General features: G+C 39.7%; 1 protein-coding gene across 1 annotated transcript in view; it reads right to left on the reverse strand.

Moving 5' to 3' along the window:
- The window catches only part of LOC100560231 (guanine nucleotide-binding protein subunit alpha-14), a 40,807-nt gene that overhangs the window by 13,289 nt on the left and 1,816 nt on the right, over positions 1–25,702 (reverse strand). Inside the window, exon 2 of the mRNA XM_003216526.4 lies at positions 3,409–3,593. Coding sequence (XP_003216574.3) covers positions 3,409–3,593 — 185 coding nt within the window. The remainder of the gene's footprint in view (positions 1–3,408; positions 3,594–25,702) is intronic.

Consider the following 25,702-nt stretch of genomic DNA (forward strand, 5'->3'; position numbering starts at 1 on the left):
ACTCCTTCCCAAATGTTTGAATGATTTCTACATCAAAGAGTAACTTTATGGACAAAATTTATAAAGAAAATATTTATTTCCCATATACATCTGAGAGCAATCACAATCTGGATTTCATTCCAAGGCTAGGCTTTGTTTTTGCAATAAAAATGGAACTCTACTTCCAGAGATTGTCATCTGAAATTATTAGGCCAAGGATAGAGCTTTGGGAGTTACCTTTAAATAAAATTACTTTGCAATGTTACAACTTTTAAAAAACATGGTTTAGTACTTCCCTATCTTTGGGATAGGGTCCCTGGTGGTACAGTGCATTAAAGCGCTGAGCTGCTGAACTTGCAGACCGGGAGCGGAATGAGCACCTGCTGTTAGCCCCAGCTCCTGCCAACCTAGCAGTTTGAAAACATGCAAATGTGAGTAGATCAATAGGTACCGCTCTGGTGGGAAGGTAACGGCGCTCCATGCAGTCATGCCGGCCACATGGCCTTGGAAGTGTCTACGGACAACACCGGCTCTTCGGCTTAGAAATGGAGATGAGCACCAATCCCCAGAGTCGGTCACGACTGGATTTAACGTCAGGGGAAAACCTTTACCTTTTATCTATGGGAAGTAACTGATTGTTTTCTGTGCCTTCAGGATGTTTCCGTCTTATGGCGACCGTAAGGCAACCCTATAATGGTTTTATTTTAAGGCTATTGGTGTGATCTGCCCATAGTCATACAGTGGGTTATCATGACGAAGCAGAAATTAGAACTCCAGGGTTGCAGTCCAACGCTCAAACCACTATGCCATGCTAGTTTCCTACATTATTTTTTCGTGTCAGGAGCAACTTGAGAAACTGCAAGTCGCTTCTGGTGTGAAAAAAATTGGTTGTCTGCAAGGACGTTGCCCAGGGGATGCCCGGATGTTTTGATGTTCTTACCATCCTTGTGGGAGGCTCCTCTCATGTCCCCACATGGAGCTGGAGCTGATAAAGGGAGCTCATACGTGCTCTCCCCGGGTTGGATTCAAACCAGTAACCTTCAGCAACCCAACCTTCATGTCATCAGACCTGCCGGCACAATGGTTTAACCTACCGTGCCACTGGGGGTACGGGGAGAGCACGTACTTCACCTATTAAAATAGTGTACACTCTATTAATTCAACAGTAATGAAAGGTGAGGAGAGGCAGCATTTTGCTTTTCCCAGTAGACAAAAGCAAACTGGTGCAGCCTCTCCTAGCTAGTGTTTCTCCCATTCATAAATAACTTTACCACCTTGCCTATTCTAATATTGCCTTGCTATACATGTCCCAGTTTTCAATTGCAAAATTCTGAAGAGTAGGCCATAATAATAATAATAACAACAACAACAACAAAAACAACAAAAACAACAACAACAACAACTTTATTTTTGTACCCTGCCTCCATCTCCCCGAAGGGACTCGGGGTGGCTTACTTGTTACTGCCATGCAGCTATTTTAGGGAGTGAAAGAAAATTTGTTTGGTGGGAGGATTCTTATTTGGGGAGCCAATGCCCTTGTCACCTGTAGCCTTTTTCTCACTGCTTACCTGTATAGTATAATTTTTCTTTGGTTTAAACTCCCGTTTTTGAAATGGTTCTCATTTTCCCCCAATAGCCTACTCTTAATCACTATAATTTGAAACAATCTCCTTGGGAGTGCCTTCGGTTACACTAGACATGACTGTGGCTTTGCTGGATCAGGGAAAAACAAATAGTTAAGATTAAACAATCAAAGTGTGATCAGTATACATATGATTTCTTACATCTAGTCAATTGGCAACTCATATTTACATACCCATAATAGTAGACCGCAATTTCTCGTGGGACTCCATCAGAATTTTTTCTAGTCACAGTACTTTGGAAATAAATACCAAACATAGATGTGATTGGGTGTTGCTTTGGGCAACAACATAACATTTATGCATAAAACCACAGAATTTGGTATCATGGAAAAACACCTTTGAATCAACAACTGGTGTCATTCCACTTGCTGCAGTCTGAGCCCATTAAGTGAGACGTTTCTCTGGATGTTTGAGGAATGATTGCAAAATTATCTACCATCTTGAAAGGACTGTGGAACATTTTAGACAATTTTTCATTCACTTTGTATTATGCCTTCAATCAATCATCACTTTTCCCATATTTTGTTTTTTTTATTTTGTTTCTGCTTCATTTGCATTCTCCATATTCATACACCATAGTCTATCTTAAATGCAATCTCGTTCTTTCTTTTTGCTGTTTTGTTGTATGCTTTCAAGCAATTTCTGACTTGTGACAATCCTAAAGTGACCGTATCACAGCATTTTCGTGGCAAGATTAGTTCAGGGGAAGTGGGGGACTTGCCTTCAAACCACTACACCATGCTACTTCTCCAATCCTTCAAAAATAAATGTTACTATGAATTTAATGGTTCTTCCTTCTGAGCTAACCTTTACAGATTTGCATTGTTGACCATGTTCTTTGATTACTACAAATAAAATATTTCCATCGAACTTCTTAGGAGATGAAATATCTTTAACAAATCTGATACAGGCATTTAAAAATTAAATCCAGGAGACAAAAAGGCAGGATCACATTTCAATAGAATTAGGTTATAAATGTACTGAAGGGACTCCACAAATGTACCCGCATTTGGAGAAATCATACAGACTTCCTAAACTGCCTTTGGGACTCTTCATTTAATCAGAATTCCAAAAGATGTTTAGGACTTCTCCAAGTTTATTTCTGTCATGGCTTACAACAGTGATTTGAATTGATACGAGTAGAGTTATTGATGATAAAAAGGAAGAAAACACATACTTCTTTCTCCTCCTATCTCTAAATTCCATCATACTCAGATTCTTATAAATCTTCTTGTAAACACACTCTTTGGAGAGTTTTACAGCTATTATTTGATTTGATTTGATTTTATTGCAGCATTTATATTCCACCCTTTTCACCCCAAAGGGGACATACAAGACAGACAACAGGTAGAGGTATTTGTGGCATTTTCCAACTTCGGCATCCTGGAGGCTGTACTCAATTCCAGCCACAGGGGTGTGTGGTCGCTCCATCCTCTATGACAACGAGCCCTTTCCTTTCCTCTTATACTTGATTGCCAGCATTTCTTGTATTTCCTTTTTACGGAGTAGTAAAATACCGCCCCAAAGAAGTGGTGCCTAATTTCTCTACTTACAGCTCACAACTATTTTGAACTGCTTAGGTGGACAGTGAGCTGGGCTGAAGGTCAGGTGTTCACTCCGACCTGGGCTTCGAACTGCCAACCTTTCGGTTGGCAAGATCTATTGCTGATGGTGATTAGCCGGCTGTGCTAAAGTCCGGCCCCTGATAAAGCCTGGCCCCAAGCTATTTGTTTCCCCAAAAAAGGATCTAATTTCAATCATGAGACAACAGTTTATGAACATGTACCTTGCACTGCTCAGATGAATATGGTATTTGTAAAGCATCCATCGCTCTGATCATAGCCTGCATAGCAGAATAGATATTTTGATAAACCAATTTTTGGAAGCCTTTCCGATCTTCTTCCGTGTAGCCTGTTCCATGAATAATCCTCATCTGTTTAATAAATGTACTCTTTCCACTTTCTCCTGTACCTGCAAGAAAGCACGGGAAGAGAGCAAGTGAGTCTTCACAAAGCAACATAAGGCACCAGGGACTGGAGTGAGGTATAACAGATCTCTCTGAAATATGAACATTCATTGATTACAGCCTTCCTCAACATTTTTTCACCATGAGGAACACCTGAAATAATCATCAGGTCTCAGGAAACCGCTCCATAAAAACTATTATGCTCAAAAATGTGGATATTTTTCCAATCACAATATCTTGGGGAACCCCTTAGTGACCTTTTTGAGAAACCCTAGGCTTCCCAGAGAGCTCTGATTTCTTGTCTTCTGTCCAATTGGTAAGATTTTTATAGCATTGCTATTAATGAAATAAAGCTGGAGAAAAACAACCTTTCAATGCTAGGTTGCAGAGGTATGCCTGCAGTGAACAATATAATACAGGTGGAACTGGGGGGAAATGATCCTACATTACTGACCTTACTATAGTTGCTTACATACAAGAGGCAAGGTGAATAGCTGCCTCCAGAATTACATACCAGAACTAAACATGTATAGGGGCCGCGGTGGCACATTGGGTTAAACCGCTAAGCTGCAGAACTTGCTGGTCGGCGGCGGTTCAAATCCGGGGAGTGGGGTGAGCTCCCATTGTTAGCCCCAGTTTATGCCAACCTAACAGAAAAAGCTGTTTCATGTGTAGAAAATGCTACAAAATTCACATGTGGTTAGCTTGCATAGAAAACAGCATTCACTCAAACTGCAAATATTTTTTTTAACCCAAGGTGCTCTTTATTGGGTTTGTAACTTCACAAAACTTGTAACTAGTAACTTTGCCAAGGAGCCTCCAGTGGCTCAGTGTGTTAAAACGCTGAGCTGCTGAACTTGCTGACCGAAAGGTCCCAGGTTCAAATCCGGGGAGCGGAGTGAGCGCCCGTTGTTAGCTCCATCTTCTGCCAACCTAGCAGTTCGAAAACATGCAAATGTGAGTAGATCAATAGGTACCGCTCCGGCGGGAAGGTAACGGCGTTCCATGCAGTCATGCTGGCCACATGACCTTGGAGGTATCTACGGACAACGCTGGCTCTTCAGCTTAGAAATGGAGATGAGCACCAATCCCCAGAGTCGGACACGACTGGACTTAACGTCAGGGGAAGCCTTTACCTTTACCTTTACCTTTACCTAACTTTGCCAAGCTCTAGTATAAGATGGCTTCCTGGGAATAGTCTACTTCGACACTGCATTCATTCAACAAAGATTCCCATTTTGTTATGTTTCACACCCCATCACACATTTTATATATGTGTATGTGTGCATGTGTATATATAAGTACATGTATGTTCTTTTAAGAGTTAGTCTACCAACTCTTAAAGGAAAAGATTAGCATTTTCTCCATACCACCACTAGAGGTCATAAATACTCAGTGCAAGAATATTCGGAAATAAAATACAGTACATGATTGAATGACGTCTTAGTATATATGCATTTTGATACAGCTTACAACTGTAAAAAAGTTTTCTAAAATTGTTTTATACATTCTAATTGTACCTAGGAAAGTGTTAAAATACGCTAGGTATTCAAATGACTTGTTTTTGATTACACATTTATTTGCATTGGACAGCTCTCACCGAAGGTTGTCATTGAATGCTTTTCTATGTTACACCCCCTTGTTTTCAAATGACATGACAATTATTCTATTTTTTTAATCTACAATCTGCATGAACTCAGAAAACATGCAGTTTCTGCTTTGGGGTGAGTAAACTATCTCTCACTGAACAGGATAGCATAAAGTTGTCTGACAAGAAAAGTTAGTGTTCATCAATGAGAAGAGAACTAGGTTCTGAATTTCTTCTAGGCAGTAACTAACATAAATGCTATCAAATTATTAGTGGTGCTAATGGCAAATAAATTATGTACCACATGTGATAAAAACATAGATTTAATTTAATTAGAAATTAGAAAAAATATTTTCCGGGCTAAGGATTTTAGCACGTCAACCTGCTAGTCCACTAGAGCAGCATTAACATAGATAATGGATACACACCACATTGAACACCGTCAACAGGACTTTCCATTCAGAAAATTGCACCGATTTGCCCTTCCATGGTCTCAGTCATACTCCTGCAAACTTCAAACCCCACCTTCCTGTGGCTCCTTTATTTATTTATTTTTAATGCAATTGGAATTTAATTGCAATTGTTCTGACTTACATGCAAATTTAATTTAAGAACAAACCTACATAACCTATCTTGTTCATAACTTGGAAACTGTCCGTAAAAGGAATACTGAGATTTTGGGAATAGCAATGGAAAGGGGGGCAGAGGAGGAAATCTAGTCCTCTGATGTCACTATAATGGCATCACAAAAGCAGAAGGGAGCCATCATACTAAGGTAGAAGATGGAAATGTAGTGGGATCAGAAAGTATTGATGGGTTTTATGCACCAATAGGGATGAGACAATTACAGGCTGGGGGAGGGGGGGATATACCATTAGCAGGCTGCCCACAACACCATGTGATAGGGACTATTGCAAAAGGTGATGCCCCAGCTTCAATGCTTGTTTGCAATGCCTATCATTTCCAGCATGATCTGTGAATTTGGGTGGTGGGGGGGGGGGGGTTGAAAGTTGTAATCTGAAACTATTTAGACTGTAAGAGGAATACTACTGAATAGTAATATCAAAAGATAACAAGCAGACAGGAGGAACAAATGTCTGGTATTACTTCCTCTTCCAGAGATACTGGTTTCAGGAGAAGAGAGTGCCTAAAAGTTCTTTCTGAAATCACACCAAGAGCTGCTGGGGTCGTGCCCCCCCCCCCCCACACACACACACACATACACACACATACACACTCCCCACTCCAGGTAATCCAAAAACAGATCAGAGCATCCGAAGCTTTGGAAACGTACAGAACAAAAAGAAGAAGGAGAAGGAGGAGGGGGGGAAGCTTTTTGGAAAATACCTTGGGGCTGAGGGATGACAGGCAGAAAAAGTCTTAGAACTGACCCAGACACCTTGCTGTCTCTCATCAGATCCTCCTAAGGCTGTTTGTTTCGAAGACAAAGAAAACCCAAAAAGAGTATCAAGAGTCCCTTACACTAAATTTGTCATAACTGTGTCTAACGCCATGCACGGATTAGTTCGAAATTGAGAACTTTGCTTATAGTTTTGAGCACTTTCATCAGCTTTCCTATGCGGTCAGTGGTTCCCTTGATGTATGGTAAGAACACTTTTCCTCTGGGTGGATCTTTGTCTTTCCTCTCGTGGCTTGTTCTTGGCCTTACAGCTCTTCTGATGTCTGTGGTGGAGTATCCATTGGCCATTAGAGCCTAGTTTAAGTGGTTTAGTTCACCCATATTGGGCTCACCATGCACTACATCAAGGATTCAACTCACTTCATAGAAAATTCAAGCTCAGCACCAAGGACATACTGATCCGCTTCGATGTGGTGTCTCTATTTACCAAGGTCCCAGTAGCAGACACCATCACACTTATCAACCAGAATTTCTCAGAAGACATCACAGCCCTGTTTCATCATTGCCTCACCACAAGTTACTTTCAGCGGTACAATGAATTCTATGAACAGAAAGATGGAGTAGCCATGGGGAGCCCTCTCAGCCCGATCATAGCAAATTTCTACATGGAGTACTTTGAAAAACAAGCCCCAGAAACAGCACCAAAAAAGCCTACTATATGGTTCAGATATATAGATGACACCTTCACCATTTGGAGCCATGGAGGAGAAGAACTCAACAAGTTCCTGGACCACCTCAACAGCATCCACCCAAACATCCAATTCACTATGGAAAAAGAAAACAAAGAAAAACAGCCATTTCTAGATGTTCTAGTCGTCCACAAACCCAATCAACAATTGGGCCACACAGTTTATAGAAAACCTACATATATGGATAGATACCTTCATAAAAACTCCAACCATCACCCAAGTCAAAAGAAGAAGCACAATCAAAGCCCTGGAAGACTGTGCACTAAGAATTTGTGAACCTCACCTCCTCCAAGGTGAACTAAACCACCTATACTGGGCTCTACAGGCCAATGGATACTCTACCACAGACATCAGAAGAGTTGTAAGGCCAAGAACAAGCCACGAGAGGAAAGATAAAGATCCACCCAGAGGAAAAGTGTTCTTTGAGCACTTCGTTTTTTAAAAAGTACATGTCTAGTCTGCAAATCTAAATATACTTTTAAAACAAAACAAAAATCTCAATACACAGAGCATGTATGTATGTACCGATGCATTGGTGCATATACTGAAAAATAAATTCTCAGTTGAAGTGAATCCTGTACTTAATATCTTTAATCCTATTATCTCCAACTAAAGTCAACCTATTGAATTAACAGGCTTTGCATAAATCTTGACTTATCATTGAACAGAGCTACACTATGTGAGACTGCAAGCAAGATTCAGGTTAATGTTCCCACATCTATGTTTGTGCGCCTTCAAGTTGCCTGCTGATTTATGGTGACCCCATTAATTTCATAGGGTTTGAGTGGTCCTTGCTTACAAAAACCCTAAGAAATTAATGGGGTCACTATAAATCAGCAGGTGGATTTGCCAGTTCCCTACTCTGAATCAGAGCCTACAGCACCAAGTATTCCTTAGCAGACGCTCATCCAAGTACTAACCCATGCTGATCCTGTTTATAAATTATGTATCTTGATAATCATTGTAGAAGTAACATAATAATAATAATAATAATAATAATAATAATAATAATAATAATAATTTATTTGTAGCCTGCCCTATTTCCCCGAGGGGACTCAGGGTGGCTTCCAACATAATAAAGGCAAACATTCAATGCCTGTATAAAACAGAAGTACAGTAGAGCCCCGGTTATCCGAGATAAAGAGGCAGGCCCCATCTCGGATAACTGAACAGCTCGGATAGAGTGAGGTCTCACCGAGGGACGTCCCTCAGCGAGACCTCGCCCCTTGGGAAGTGTCTCGCCATCACTGCTGTCTAGGCAGCAGCTATCACAGGGCGTTTCCTCCTCCCTCTCCCTCTCCTTCTCTCAAACTCGAGAGAAGGAGAGGGAGGGGCGCCCCCGGTGGCGCGTCAAATAATACAGAGCCTCGGTTAACCGGAGCTCGGTTAACTGGGGCTCTACTGTAAAAATATAAACAACAAACAATAAAATACATTACACTAGTTTAAACAAGTAATTTAAATAACAGCAATTAAATAATTAACATTTAATCCATTGAAAGCAAAGATAGCATATCAAATCCATTTGCTATTCCATTCAGTTTAACAATGTTATAAGCTCTATTCCTCCTTCTTGTTATATGCTTGAGAGCATAGAAATGTTTTAAGTAGCTTTTTAAAAGCGAGTAAGGAAAGGGCCATTTTAATTTTTTGAGGAGGGCTTGAGATGGGGGTGGGACTGAGAGTTGGGCCTCCTCGGCTGATTGAAAAGCTCATACAGATTTGTACAAGGAGATGTAGATTTCTAGATAGCCTGGGCCTGAGCCGTTTAGGGCAGGGGTCCCCAAACTTTTTAAACAGGGGGCCAGTTTATGATCCCTCAGACCATTGGAGGGCCGGACTATAGTTCAAAATAAAAACATATAAACAAATTCCTATGCACACTGCACATCTCTTATTTTGAAGTAGAAAAACCAAACAGGAACAAATACAGCCTCAATGTTAATAATAATAATCATCATAAAAATAATAAAGAGGGTTGGAAGGGACCCCTTGGGTCATCTAGTCCAACCCCCTTCTACCTTTGTGCACCAAAAGCACAAGCAAAGCATCCCTGAGATGGCCACTCAGCCTCAATGTTGTTAATCATCATCATCATCATCATCATCCATCATCCAATCCTAAACGCCGGGGAAATGTTCAACTTGTGATTTTGTAATACGAAATCCAGCATATATCTATCTCGTTTGCTGTGTTATACTGTGTCAATAATAATTATAATAATTATAACTATAATAAAGAGGATTGGAAAAGACCCCTTGGGCCATTTAATCCAACCCCCTTTTGCCTTTGTACACCAAAAGCAATGGCAAAGCACCCCTTAATAAATTATTGATTAAATAATAATTAAAATACCATTATAAACAAGCAAAGCTTTGGAAGGTGTGCAACAGGTGAGGGAGGAGGCAGGAAAGGAGGAGGAGGAGGGAGCCGCCATTGCGGGGGCCAGATAAATGGCTTCAATGGGCCGCATGTGGACCCCGAGCCTTAGTTTGGGCACCCCTGGTTTAGGGTTTTATAGGTAATTCAGTAAGTAAAAAATCAGAATTGATGTTATGCAGAAAATTACAATGATGGACCTACAAAAAGTGTATATTATCAAATAACATCTTCTCCCCCAGTTCCATATGGCTAGGTAAGAGACATTGGAGGCAGGAATGCTTTCCCTTCCACTTTTTCTCTTTAGTTTCAGTGTGATGGAAAGAAACACCTATCTATATGTTATCTCTCATGGAGCTAACATTTGTTTTCTAATAGCTCTGCTAGATGATAGAGAGGAAACTTGTGTTTATGTACAACAGGTTTTAAAAGCATCAAATCTTTATAAGAAAATATTCTGCCTTGGTCAGACCACACCTGGAATACTGTGTCCAATTTTGGGCACCACAGTTGAAGGGAGATGTTGACAAGCTGGAAAGCGTCCAGAGGAGGGCGACTAAATGATTAAGGGTCTGGAGAACAAGCCCTATGAGGAGCGGCTTAAAGAGCTGGGCATGTTTAGCCTGCAGAAGAGAAGGCTGAGAGGAGACATGATAGCCATGTACAAATATGTGAAGGGAAGTCATAAGGAAGAGGGAGCAAGCTTGTTTTCTGCTGCCCTGCAGACTAGGACACGGAACAATGGCTTCAAACTACAGGAAAGGAGATTCCACCTGAACATCAGGAAGAACTTCCTCACTGTGAGAGCTGTTCAACAGTGGAACTCTCTCCCCGGGGCCGTGGTGGAGGCTCCTTCCTTGGAGGCTTTTAAGCAGAGGCTGGATGGCCATCTGTCGGGGGTGCTTTGAATGCGATTTCCTGCTTCTTAGCAGGGGGTTGGACTAGATGGCCCATGTGGTCTCTTCCAACTCTACTATTCTATGATTCTATGATTCTATAAAATGACATATGGCAAAGCTGGCTGTAAGTGCTGTTCAACAGAGAAACTCACTGCCTCAGAGTACGGTGAAGGCTCCTTCTTCGGACACAATTAAGCAGAGGCTGGATGGCCATCTTTCGGGAACCCTGGAGACCAGGATTCAAATACCTGCTTCGCCATGACAACCCACTGGGTGGGACACACACTCTCAGCCTCAGTGGAAGGAAAAGGCAAACACTTCTGAACAAATCTTAACAAGAAAACCTGGTGAAATATTTGTCTTAGGGTTGCCATAACAATAGCAATAACAAAGCAAACCTGTTGTGAGGTTTTCTTGGTAAGATTTGTTTACACATGTATGAACTAACAATAAAAAATTTAATATAAAGAGGGAAGAGCATAATTAGAAAAAGAACTAAGAAAAGACTGCCAGTAGTATACTGCCCTGATACAAATCCATAGAGACATCACATCTGAAGTATTGTGTTCAACTCTGGTCCCAACATTGTGGCAGAGCAAGCAGGGCAGAAGTGTCTGTGTGGTTTCATAACCAGAGAACGACAGCAACATCTGCCAGGACCACTTCTACCCCAGATCTCACTACTCCTCTATAGATTTTGTTATAATCTCCACATTAATGGAAAGAGATAGATTTTCTCAGAAATTATGGATTGTTCTGAGCTATCACTCTTGTATTGAGGAGATGTTTTTACAAAACATCTCTTTGTGACAAAGATTACATCTGCTAGAAAACTGTTTTACGTCAATGCCTATAATTCTGGACTCTCTATGGATACATCTACATGGTAGAATTAATGGACTTATATATCACTTTAACTGCCATGGCTCAATGCTATGGAAACAAGGGAGTTGTAGTATTACATAATCTTTCACCTTCACTGCCAAAGAGTGCTGGTGCTTCACTTAAATACAAATCCCAAGATTCATAGAATCATAGAATAGTAGAGTTGGAAGAGACCTCATGGGCCATCCAGTCCAACCCCCTGCCAAGAAGCAGGAAATCGCATTCATAGCACCCCTGACAGATGGCCATCCAGCCTCTGTTTAAAAGCCTCCAAAGAAGGAGCCTCCACCACAGTCTGGGGGAGAGAGTTCCACTGCCGAACAGCCCTCACAGTGAGGAACTTCTTCCTAATGTTCAGGTGGATTCTTAACATTGAGCCATGACAGCTAAAGCAGCATCAAATATATTAATTCTATAGTATAGAATTAGCCAACGTTCTGTATTATCCAACACAGTTTGTCTTTTAGTAGTCAATGTTTTTGTAGTCAAGGTTTGCAATACATTGCAATATTTTGGTGCTAAATTTGTAAATACAGCAATTATTACATAACGTTACCGTGTACTGAACTGCTTTTTCTGTCAATTTATTGTAAAACATGATGTTTTGGTGCTTAATTTGTAAAATCATAATTTGATGTATAATAGGCTTTTCTTTAATCCCTCCTTATTATCCAACATTTTCGCTCATCCAACATTCTGCTGGCTAGTTTATGTTGGAGAAGTGAGACTACTGTAATTAAATTGTAAAACTGTGGAAAGGGGGACATTAAAAATTCATAACTGAGTTATTTCTAAATTTTGATGGCTGTATGTTCTCTCTAGTATGCTTTTGAGTGTTACTTGTCGGCATGTGAAAGAAAAGGCACAGTTGCACCCATGTTTTGCTGCCATGCTTTCTATAGACAACTGGTTAGCTATAGTGTTAAGAGAACAGCAGAATAGCCAGACCTTTGCAGAGTTTATCTTGCATTCTTAATGAAAGACAAATAATGCACATCTTAACCCATCATTCATTTGCTCCCTCCCATCTACTTTATGGAGAAAGCCTGGTATAAAAACATTAGATATCTCCCTCTTGCCCTTTTCAACATATTGGTGTAATTCAAAAACTGACCCTTCCAAGAGAAAATTTCAGAAAGCTAACAAAAGCACACCTACAGATCATATCAAGGACTGGTTTTTTTTAACTGCTTTTCCTGTTACCAAGGAAACCTACTGTAGTTCCCTCTTCATTCCTGAATGTGGTTTTTTTTATATCTCCGGAAATGCTGCAATTACATTTAATTCTTGGCTAACAAGAGTCAAACAGCTAGAATGGGGTAAAGCTAATGCCCTCATAAAACAATAGGTAAGTTCTGGAAGTAAACAAAACAGCTCTCCTTAATGACCTGAAACAATTAAAGTGATGATATCAAAACAGTCCTCAGTGCAAAGGATCTGTGAGCTAATCTAGAATATAACATAGTTCCTTAATTAAAGATAGTATATCAATAGAAAATTTGGAAGGAAAACTCCTGAAGAACTAAATCAAGCATTTTTTTTTAAAAAAAGAACACTCTATCAATATATGTATGTGGCTCAGAGAGAAGCATAAATCAGAGGCATCTTTTAAAATAATCCAAGAATCTTCTCCAGCTTTAGTTATTATTACCATCATTCATTCCCAGTTATCCTTGTCTGTGAGAATGTGTTTTCAAGACACCTCTCAACTTATGGTGACCCCATGAATTTTGAAAGGCTTTTTTACGTAGCTACTTTTCATTGGAAGCTACTTTTCATGTTATTTTCATACCGGTAAGGCTATATCATTTTATTTATCACCTATATTGACTGAGTAGAGTTAGGTGTACAGCATTTCCATATATACCATGAACGTAAAAAACCATTCATTTACATCAGGGGGATTTTAACTCTCTATGTCCTCCAGTGTGACTCTATAGTCGACATCCTCCAGTTATGCTGAAGGACATGGGATTTTTAGAGAGGATTATTTATGTGTTTGTTTGTTTATTTATATCCCACTTTTTCCCTCCACAAAGGAGACTCAGAGTGGCTTACATTAAAAGCATTTCAATACAATTTAAAAGCCCCCAGTGGCGTAATGGGTTAAACCCTTGTGCCAGCAGGACTGCTGACCAAAAGATTGCTGGTTCAAATCCATGCAGGGACATGAGAAAAACCTCCCACAGGATGGTAAAACATTCGGGCGTCCCCTGGGCAACGTCCTTGCAGATGGCCAATTTTCTCACACCAGAAGTGACTTGTAGTTTCTCAAGTCACTCCTCTCTCGCTCTCTTTCTCACACACATACACAAAACAATTTAAAATCTTCAAATATACAAACATTAAAACAGAATTAAAAATCAATGGTATTTTTAAAAATTCATAGTTGAACAGTTAAATTCACATCTTTAAGAATCTTCGGTTTCTCCAAAATGATTCTATAGCCAGATACCAGTGGAAGTTAACCATCGAGTGGTGATGGAAAACCTAGAAATTCCTAGAGAGGTGTTATCTTAGGTAATAAAAAATCAATTGCTTTATTCACAGTTTTTCACTTTCATGGTGGTCCTGTGCCCCAACCCCAGTAAATGTGGAGGGTTGCCTGTATTCTAGTTGAGGACAATAGTGGATTTAGCCTAAGGGTTCAGGTTCAGCATGTGCGAACAATCCAGAACATCAAAAATTCTATCAACAGGAAGGCAAGTAGATCAAGACAACAACCCAGTCTGAGCCCCTTTAAAGTTTTTTTGTCAACGTTAACTGTGTAATTATTTATCTATTCGACATAAGGACTGAGAGATCACGCAGAGACACAAATAAGCAACAGCACTGCATTCACTGCCTACTAAATAGGTGGTGCTTATCTCAAGGGATTGCCCCATGCTGAAATACTCACCCTGATTTTATGATATGTCTCCTGAACTCACGGAACTCAGAATATTTATTTACTGTAACCTCCCAGATGGTATTGGCTCCCATCCAGATATATTGAGGCTCAACCACACATAAAGAATGCTTGCACTTCAACTGCACTAAAAGGAACCTGCAATCCCTTTCTCTAGGACTTAGTTCGAATAAAAACATTGTCCAATTTCTCACCACATATAATTCCTATATTTTAGCCACAATTGCAATCCATACAGAAAAAGGCTTTTAAATATAACGATGTTCTTCTCTCAAGCCAATTTTAGCCATCCATTTCTTAATTATTACTATCATCATCCTGAATTTGGAAAAGAAGAAAAGCCAAACCAGAAAAAAATAGTTAATACAGGTTGAGCTTCCTTTAACTGGAATTCCAAAATCTTAAATACTTTATAGTCCAAAATTGTCCACATGGATGGACCAACAAAGATGTCTGGACAAATGATCCCAGGTACAGCAGATACACACTGCTTCCAGGACAGTTCTGCAACATAAATGCTCTGGATTAACTTGGCCCATGTAAACGCATCCTAGCCACCTTTGGCATACATCCAAAGTCCAAGTCCAAGTTATCCCCATAAAGTACATTTTTAGTCTTTCTGTGTCTTTGTTTTATAAATTCTTCTAGACACCAACTTAAATTGATGTGATCAGAGCCATTCCTTCCTAATACCATCTCACAATAAAATGAGATATATCTGAAATAGTGTGAACAGTTAGGTACCCTTGACACTTAATTCAGTATGACATAAGTCAAACACTGCACAAGTATTTTTTCTAGCTTCATTATGGGGGTTCTTGAAATGCAGTAATATAATCATAGAATCATAGAGCAGGAAGAGACCACATGGGCCATCATCTAGTCCAACCCTCTGCTATGCAGGAAAAGCACAATAAAAATGCCCCCAATAGATGACCATCCAGTCTCTGTTTAAAAGCCTCCAAGGAAGGAGCTTTCACCACACTCTGAGGCAGATTTCCACTGAACAGCTCTCACAGTCGGGAAATTCTTCTTAATGTTCCTTATAATTTGAACCCATTGGTCCAAGTCCTAGTTTCCAGGGCAGCAGAAAACAAACCTGCTCCCTTTTCCTTATGACATCCTCTCAAATATTTATACATGACTATAAGGTTTCTTCTCAACCTGCTCATCTGCAGGCTAAACATACCCAGATCTTTAAGATTCATGGTCTCCAAATCTTTGGTTATTTTAGTTGCCTTCCTCTGGACACATTCTTGCTTGTCAATATCCCTCTTGAATTGTTGTGCCCAGAACTGGACACAGTATTCCAGGGGAGGTCTAACCAAAGCAGAATGAGGAGGTACCATGACTTCCCTCAATCTAGATACTATACTCCTTTTGATGCAGCCCAAAATCCCATTGGCTTTTTAAACTGCTGCATCACAGTCTTGGTTCATGTTCAACTTGTTTTCCACTAAAATCTTTTTCACATGGACTGTTGTCGAGCCAGGTGTCACCCATTCTGTATCTTTGCATTTCATTTTTTTCTGTCTAAGTGTAGCATCTTACTTTTTTCCTTGTTGAAATTCATTTTATTAGTTTTGGCCCAGCAATCTAATCTTTTACGAGGGGGTTGTATTATGATTCTGTCTTCTGGAATATTAGTTATCCCTCTTTATTTGGTGTTATCAGCAAACTTGATCAGCATGCCCCCTAACCCTTCATCTAAGTCATTAATAAAGATGTGGAACAGCACTGGATTTAGGACAGAACCCTGCAGCACTCTACTAGTCACTTCTTTCCAGGATGAAAACAAACCATTGGTGAGCACCCTTTGGGAAATTCATGTTGACTTTTAGTGATCATAGTATTCTTTTCTAAGTGATTACAGACTGCCTCCTTAATGATATGCTCCATAATTTTTCCTACTGTTGATGTCAAGCTGACTAGACAACAATAGTTTGGGTCCTCTTTTTTCCTCTTCTTGAAGAGAGGGACATTTGCCCTCCCCAAGTCTGCTGGGACTTCTCCTGTTCTCCAAGAATTTTCAAAGATTATTGCCAGTGGTTCTGAAATGACTTCTACTAGTTCCTTCAGTACTCTTGGATGTAGTTCATCTGGCCTTGGAAAGCTTGGTAAAAAAACAAATCAACAGTTATTATGCACTAAAATAACTAGGAAATGTTTCTAATTTTTCCATTCCAGAGAATGGAAATGTGTGTTGCTGTTCAACAGCAGCACCAAACATATGTTTTGCATTCTTTACTTGCCTAAGAATAAACCTGGTATAATGGGGGAAAGAGGACCCAGAACAATTATTGTTTGACAACATTCAAACAGGTCAATAAGGCGTTGATATCGAGAAATCAGACCCCTAATTATAAAATATATGAAATCTTGGAGACAGCTTCACTGGGCCTGGCAAGCATACACATTCCTTCCTTTTGTAATGAATAATCTTATGGAATGTCACCCCAACACGCCCAAAGCCCTTCTTCCCCATTTTCATAATTCCTCCACAATGGACCTGAAGACGTGCAAGGAACCACACAATAAATTGATGTCAGAGTCCCCGGGTTTGCTTCCTGCTTCTATTGATAAGATAGGGGCTACTTATGGGAAATATCCAGCAGCCTCAAGCCAGCCTCTTTGATTAAAATGTACATCACATATGAGCACCCACTGTGCACCATGGACTAACCTTATAGTGTTTATTGGAGCTATCCCATTAAACCCATCAAGGATCCAGTTCCCCACCACATTCCTCTCAGGGGTGGATCAGTAAATGGACAGACACTTAAAAGTAATCCAAAGGGAGTTTATTGATTTTCCTGCCAAAGGACCAACCAGTGATGACATAAGAGGGAATTCTCAGCCAAACCAGGAATGGACTCTACCTGACAGTTTCTGAACTAATCAGGAGCACGCAGGAGTCTTGAATAGCTATGAAATGAAATAAAAATGCTCTGTATTCACAATTGTGGTATGTCAGTACTTTAGAGTACTTTCTCCACTGACATCCTCTCTAGCCAGTGAGAAGAAATACCTCTTCTTTTGTCTTTGAACCCATCCATATCTGATTTGCCTTTCTGAATTAGCCAGGCATGTCAAGCTTCCAAACTTGCAATTCTAGCGGATGTTGAAGTCACATAACACCATGACTGTTGATGAATCAAGAATGACTAAGGGCAAAATGTACATGCACTTCTTTCTCTAGAAACAAACGACTTGTCTTGCATGATAGCTTGGTTCATTGTTTAGAACAAAACAAAACAAACACTCATAAACCACCCGCAAATTCCATGTAGCTCCTGACTCACGATTCTTGCTTCTTCATGAACAATATGCAAGGATCCTTTTCAGACAGTACAATAAAAGGCAAACTTTTTCATTTTTACATACAGTAAGCCCTCCACATTCATTGGAGTTAGGGAAGCAAGACCCCTACAAAGCTGGAAAAATCAGAAATAAAAATAATTTAGTTGAAAGCACACCTTTCTATGAATCTCTAAGCCCTCCAGCATAACTAGAGGAAGTATATTGATCAAATCTCTGAATAATAAAATCTGCAAATGTAGTTATTCAACTGTGTGGGTATATATATGTATGTTTGTGTGTGCATGTATGTGTATATGCGTGTGTGTGTGTGTGTGTATGCATACACACACATGCACACTCTGGTCTGTGGAAGAGGCAAAGCAGAAAGAAACAGGATGTGTGCACACTTCAACACAACCTGTTCAGAGTAAACTAGGATTTTTCTGAAATCCTGGCGTATTATTTTGCATAAATGCAGGTTTCTCTCAATCTCTACATTAAAGGTTGACAATTTGACTTCTAAAGTACATTTATTCAAAACAGTGAACAGGATGACTTATTTTTGTTTATGGAAATCAATTTTTTCTCTCTGCCACCAAGGACAATTGTGCAGTAGCACAAGATTTGAAATACAAAATCATGTCATCATTAATCCAAGGGCAGACAATATTTAGCAAGGTCTTCCTAACCCTTTGTTTGTAATCATTGATTTCCAAGAACAGGATATAACAATGCAACATTCGTTTACTTAAATAAATGACTACAAACAGGATGTTTACAACTTTCTTACAAAAGCTTTTGTGTTCTGTGTCTAATTCCGATGGAAATTAAGGAAGAGCAAATTCTTACAATTTGAGTACTACCAAGTCACACCAACACACTGTCAACCTAAATAAACCATTTCCCTTTACAGGCAATAAAATAAATATGCTCAATCACAAATCATAAAATTGGAGTAATGCAAAATAAAATACTTGTGACAGTCACAAACTAAAAATAATTGTTAAATGTATCCCTGTCATGTTTGCAAAAGAAGATAAATACATTTTTCAGATCAATTTCATTCTCACTTTCTTATTTCTCTGCTCTTATGCTCCATAATACCTGAGTAGTAGCTAGGACAAAACAAGATAAAACAACCCAGGATAAAAGATAAAATTACTTTCCTTGTCTTAGGTCACTCATAGGATATTTGCCTCTCTACACCTCAAAATGTTACTCTGTATGAAACTGAAATTTTGTTGTGCTATTTGTAGCATGGGCGGCTCAGCCACAATCTCTAACCAATCTTCAGTTTTGGTGAAAATTATTTGTATTCTTGTTGTTGTTTTTGTTGTTTCAAAGCCATGTCTATAAGTCCTATGAGAAGTGGGAACTTTTGGTGTATATTAAGTGGCAGGGGCTGCCTACCATTCACAACAGTGGTGTTTCCAACCATACTTGTATTAACCAGGGGTTAAACACCAAGACCTTTTGCTAGCAAAACATACATTGAGATACAAAATAAGAGTCCTTATCATCCTACTACAGACTAAGTACACACAAGGCTGTATTACTGAGCTGTATTACTAAACAAGGCGGAAACCAAAAATGCTTAAGTATACAATATATTGAACTTCTCACTCTCACTCATATCTCTCATGCACACAGAAACCAAATGAGTGAAAGACAGTTGCCAGCCATATCCTTCCGAGAAGAAAGATGAGAAGGTGAATGCCGTGCTCACACTGTTTGTCCATACCATCTTGACATTAATACTAGAAAGGTGCCGCAATAGCGTAATATCTTAAGGCAGAACTCATGGATGATTATACCAACATCCATTTTACACTACAGTGATGGTAAATAGTCATGAACAAAATAGAATAGGAGGGGGTTTAAACAAAAGTGGTAGTGGCTGCAATAATACCAGCATGAGGAATCCAAGAAAAGGACAAGGAAAAGCAAAAGATTCAAGAGGAATAATAATGAGGTAAACAAGGCAATATATATCATTAATTCATACATAGCTATTTCTATTCTTGACAAACCAAACTGGGATTTTTTTTTCATAAGACACACTCTGGATATTATGCCTCTGAATGTAAGTTTTAAAGGGTTTTTTTGCACAGAATTTATTTAAATGTCTTTAATTTGTTACCACCCTTTAATTTGTTACCAACTCTTATCATTGTCACAGGTTGTACATTTTGTTTTTCCACATTAAAAAACAGGAAAACAACTGAATGTGTTGTGAACTACAAAATAAAGGTTTTAAAGATCAAGTCAGGGGGTGCTGTGGTTTTTAACTTTGAATATGTTTAATGGCTTTTAACTGGGAATTTTTAAATACTGTTTATATTCAATCCTGTTTTATTGTTTGCATATTGGTATATTTAAAATTGTGTGCTGATGCTTTTATGTTAAGCTGCTTTGAATCTCCTGCAGGAGAGATAAAGCAGGGTATAAATAAATACAATAATGATGATGATGATAATAATTTGAGCATTGGGTTGGTCTTAAATAGTCAATTAAGAGTCCTAAGCTTTACAAAAGACCTGGCCTTGGTAGTGATGAAGGGCCAGAATAGGCTGCTTATGGATGACACATTTTGTAGGCCTTCCACTGAGCAGCCATGTACAAAAGGATTCTGTTTGACAAACGTTAGAACAAGTTTTTGACCCGTTCATAATGTTTCTCCCTGCCACTGAAAAAAGAAACTCACAGAAGTCTTGAGGTATTCTTATTCTGTTTGGTGAGGCGGTTACATGTCTCTTTCTTCCCCTTTCTAATGTGATCTCTGGTTTTGCTGTCCAAAGTCCAACATGCTAAATAATCACTGCACCGCCCTTTGCCAGCTGGCTCACTATACTATGATTGTCAGCTGATCTTCATAAAAATGTATATTACACCAAAAGCTGCTGCTTTCAGTTTGTATGTATTTTTGTGCATGTGTGGGTGAATAAACACAGCTGTTTGGACTTTTGGACTCTTAAGGAGAGATGTTGCTGTGAACATTTTTACACTTCCAAATTTGCTACTCTATAAGTATATGGAAATGGACTGATGAAATTAAAATACATATGTTGAGATACTGAGTGAGGAGAGGGCGCTTAAAGTTCTGGTCTGGCAGACATAGATCATGTCTTCCCCTTTCCATTCCCCAAAAATCCTCTTTCCTTCCCCTTCCACCCACACCATAACACAGCCATGAAGTAAGCCACTAGAGCAGTGATTCTCAACCTGTGGGTTCCCAGATGTTTTGGCCTTCAACTCCCAGACAGCTGGTAAACTGGCTGAGATTTCTGGAAGTTGTAGGCCAAAACACCTGGGGACCCACAGGTTGGAAACCACTGCGGTAGAAAACAGGGTCACCAAGAAACAGTTGGCTATATCCATGTAGCCAGGTACGCAATGATGAAGGCATCCACCAGAACCCCCAGAAGAAACCCAAGAAATCTTGGAGGATTCATCTCTTTCTCACTCACTCCCTGCTTTCTGTTGCCCATTAAATGGCCTTGGAGGTGAATGGGGCAGGTAAGTTTGGATGGGGTTCAGGTATTACAGAATGCCTTCTTCCAAATAAAAAAAAAGGTACAAGATGTCAGACAGTTTTATTTTGGGAGGCTCCAGCAATTTTTTCACTAAATTTAAAGCTCAAAATCATTTAAACATTACTCTGTAGTTTTAATAAAACCTACAGGAACAGCTACGTGGAAGAATAAGATCTAAGTGATGCAAGGTAGCATCATTCATTGTCTTCTCAACAAATCCCATCCAAATATAGTTGGGTTTGGTTTCAGGAGCCCTTGTGGATACCAACATTTGTGGATCTTCAGGTTCCATTATATACACTGGTTTTGCAAAATTGTGTCCAGTATGTACTTAGTACTTGGTGTGCAATTGGTCATACAAGCTGTTTTATTTTTGTAGCAATCCAAACTGAAGATTAGGAAGAAATTGAGTACTTGATTGTACCTTTTTTAAAAAGTACAATCAGAGTTTGCTTTTCGGTTGGTGGAGGTGGGGGTATTGTCAAGCCGTGGATCTGTGGATATGGAGAGCTGATTGTATTGCTTATATATACTGTAGAACTGTACAGTTTGGGTTCAGACATAAAGGTAGTTTGCATAATTATTATGCATATCTCTGTAAATTTGCATAACAAGAGTGGACTGACCGCTTACTGCAGGCATGGATTCCTACTTCTGCATGCTCTTGACAAAATCTCAGCGTGTCATTGAGGCAAATGATTCAGACCAAAATATTCCTGTGCCTCTCCTCACTTTACACTTCAATAAGCATGCTGCCAAACAAAGCATCCAATGTGTAATTATATTACCGCATGAATTGTTTCTTTTTACAGTCAACGATATCCAGTCTACAAGTTGCAACCTACCCTTTTAGTTTCTTTCACCTGTTTTTTCTTAACTCTTTCTTCTTGAAAAATTGTAAGAAGAAGGAGATAAGAGAGATCCTTCACATTGCCTTCTAAATGGCATTCTTCATAGATGCAACACTCTACAAATGTTAAGGCTATCATAGAATCATAAAGCTGGGAGGGATTGCAAGGGTCCCCTATTCCAACCTCCTACAATCTAAGATAGTGGTTCTCAACCTGTAGGTCTCCAGGTGTTTTGGCTTACAACTCCCAGAAATCCCAGCCAGTTTACCAGCTGTTAGGATTTCTGGGAGTTGAAGGCCAAAACATCTGAGACCCACAGGTTGAGAACCACTGATCTAAGAATATACCATTTAAAAACTTCTAGAAGATGGAACCAAACTATGTAAACACCTCCAAAGAAGGAGAACCCACCACCTCTGGGGCAGTCCTTTCCACTATCAAACAGCTCTTTCAGTCAAGACGTTCTTTCTATTGTTTAGGAGAATTTTTTTGTTGTGATTTGAATTGACTGGTTTGTTATTTACACTCTGGAGCAGCCGGAAAAAAGCTAACTACAAAACATCCCTAATAACAAATGATCTTCTGCTACATAATCAGCACTCCATATTTGCTGACATCATTTGGCACAGGACTCCGTGAAAGCGAAAAATCATGAATAAAGAAACTGCTTTTTTAAACCTGAGATTACACCTCTCTAGCAATTTTTATGAAATGATGATAGAATCACACTGTAGGACACAGACATTCCTAGAAATCTGTTTTCTCTAGGATCTCTGAGTTCTCTGCATGACAGGAGAAAGTTTACCACAGAGTCCTACTGGAGGACCTAGAAAAAAAAACTGGATATCTAGAAAAAAACATATTAATCAAATTCAAGAATAATCAAGTCTGCAAAAGTCAAATCCGTAAATGTAAAGGAACAACTGTGCTATTTATCTTGTTCGTACGGATAAGTCCCAATTGGAGTAGATTGTGTGGATCAATGGTTGAAAGTTGAGTCAACACATATATCCCAATAGGTTACCAAAAATGGTGTTCACAATCGGATTTATAAGAGGATGATGGGAGTTGGAGCCCACCAGCATCTGGAGAGCTGCATCGTTACCACTGATGATAGATCTGTACCAGACTTGGGCAATATACCCTTCTTGATCCAACTTAAAATACTGTCAGGTTTTTGTTTTTTGTGGGGAGGGCAGATAGAAAACGATGGGAGTTGTAGGTCAATCACATCCAGAGAATGATGTGAATCCAAACCACAATGGATATAGACAAACTTTGGTACACATACCCATCATGATCTAAGTTAAAATACTGGTAAGTTAGGGCAGGGGGAGCTGATACAGGAGGATGGAAGCTGGAGTCGAGACAAATCCGAAGATGCAACCTGGCAAGATCAAGTGCTGATGGGAGTTGCAGCCCATCAGCTATACGATTTTATAAAAAGTCCCATTATGAGATTATGGGATATTATGATAAAATTGAAAATCAGATTATGAATATTTCCAAAACGTCTAATCCAGGCAACACCGGGTATATACCCTATACATTTACCTTCAGGTATAAGGGGAATATGAGATATAAATATCTCCACGATATCTCATTTGGTGCGTAAATGTAAATAAAGACATTTCAAAACAAAAATCTAGAATATCCCTGGTCCCAAACATTTCAGATAAGGAACACTCTACCTGTATTACATTTCTAGACCAATCTTTTTCCAATGCGATATGTATGTTTTTTGGTATTCCCCTACTTTTTTTGTCCTCTGAACATTTGTGCAAGTAGATTAGGATGAGAAACACTGACTGCCCCAAAGCTAGCCAATGCATTCTAAGTGGAGATTTACATCATTGCCTCCCGGGGCGCATCTGCACTGTAGAACTAATGCAGTTTGATAACGATTTCATAGCTCAGTGCTATGGAATCACTGAAATTAAAATTTTACAAGGTCTTTAGCCTTCTCTGCCAACAGGTGCTGGTGCTTCACCAAGCTGCATCTCCCAGAACTTCACAGCATTGAGCCTTGGCAGTTGGGGTCAAACGGCATTAATTGTACAGTGTAAATGCACCTTAGGATTGAAGTCTACCATTCAACTGGCTCTTGTGTATGATGCAATCTGGACCTCTCCTAAGCATCTCATGGGAACCCTACAAAATGGGGATTAGCAAAACTGTTGTAGCTCCAAAACCACTTCAGTCTAAGTGGCGCCACTATAAAAGGTGGAAGAGCCTTGAAAAATTATATGGTTACACCCCACCTGCACTCACTTCCTTAAGGCACGCTTTTAGCTCATTTTAATTCTTAGGCAAGATTGGCCAACAGAATTACTTTGTCATTCCAGATCAAGTCCAGAGAAAACATTCTGTTCATAATCCCCACAACTTCCTCTATTTCTGCCTTCTGCAAATAAGTATTCAAAGCACAAGGGAAAGGAAGAATGGAAATTGCCTTGAACGGCCTTGGACATTTATCTCCCCTTTGGGTCTCAGTTTCCCATTTGGGAAACAGAGAATAAGGATGATCTAACTTACTAAGCACAGGGTCAGGACTGTATACTGCTAGGCATTTTTAAAAACAAACAAACACACATCTCTTATATGTCTTTTGGGCTGTGTGGCCATGTTCCAGAAGTATTCTCTCCTGACGTTTCGCCCACATCTATGGCAGGCATCCTCAGAGGCATACAACAACCCTGTGATCCCGGCCATGAAAGCCTTTGACAACACACATCTCTTATCTTAGAACCCGTAAGTGTATTCGCTGCAGCCTGAATCTGTTAAGCACGACATGTACTTATTAAATACATTCAGCCCTTCATATTCATAGATTCTGCACTCATCAATACAGCCATCCACTGCTTGAAAACACTTTTTTAAAACTTCAAAAGACAAATCTTGATTTTGCCAACTTATACAAGTACTATTGTTGTACATAATGGGATTTGAGCATCTATGGCTTTTGGTTTCCACAGGCTGTCCTGGAATCAAACCCCAACAGATACCAAAGGCCCATGGTATGCATAGCACTGTTGCTCCTTTACAATATTGTACATATTTGTGGTTTATCTTGAATAGGGGAGCTCCTGCTGGTGCAGTGGGTTAAACTCTTGTGCTGGCAGAACTGCAGACCCAAAGGTAGGCGATTCAAATCCGGGAAGCGGGGTGAGTTCCTGTCTGTCAGCTCTTGCTCCCCATGCAGGGACATGAGAGAAGCCTCCAACGGGATGGTAAAACATCAGAGTGTCTCCTGGGCAATATCCTTGTAGATGGCCAATTCTCTCACACCAGAAGTGACTTGCAGTTTCTTAAGTCACTCCTGACATGGAAAAAAAAATCTTGATTAGGCGTCTGGCCATACTGTAGCTGGGAAAACACTTTGGGGTGCATCTCCACTGCAGAATGAATGCAGTCTGACACCACTTTCACTGCCATGACTCAATGCTCTCACATCCTGAGTTTTTAAAGGTTTTTAGCCCTCTCTGCCAGGGAGTGCTGGTGCCTCACCAAATGACAAATCTCTGGTTCCATAGTATCAAGCCATGCAATGAAAGTGGTGTCACAGTGCATTCACTCTGCAGTGTAGATGCACTCTTGGTCTTGGTTGGAACTACACTATCAAATTAATGCACTTTGACATCCCAGTACACATCAAAGGCAAA

Source organism: Anolis carolinensis, chromosome 2 (genome assembly GCF_035594765.1).
Source record: "Anolis carolinensis isolate JA03-04 chromosome 2, rAnoCar3.1.pri, whole genome shotgun sequence".
NCBI lineage: Eukaryota > Metazoa > Chordata > Lepidosauria > Squamata > Dactyloidae > Anolis > Anolis carolinensis.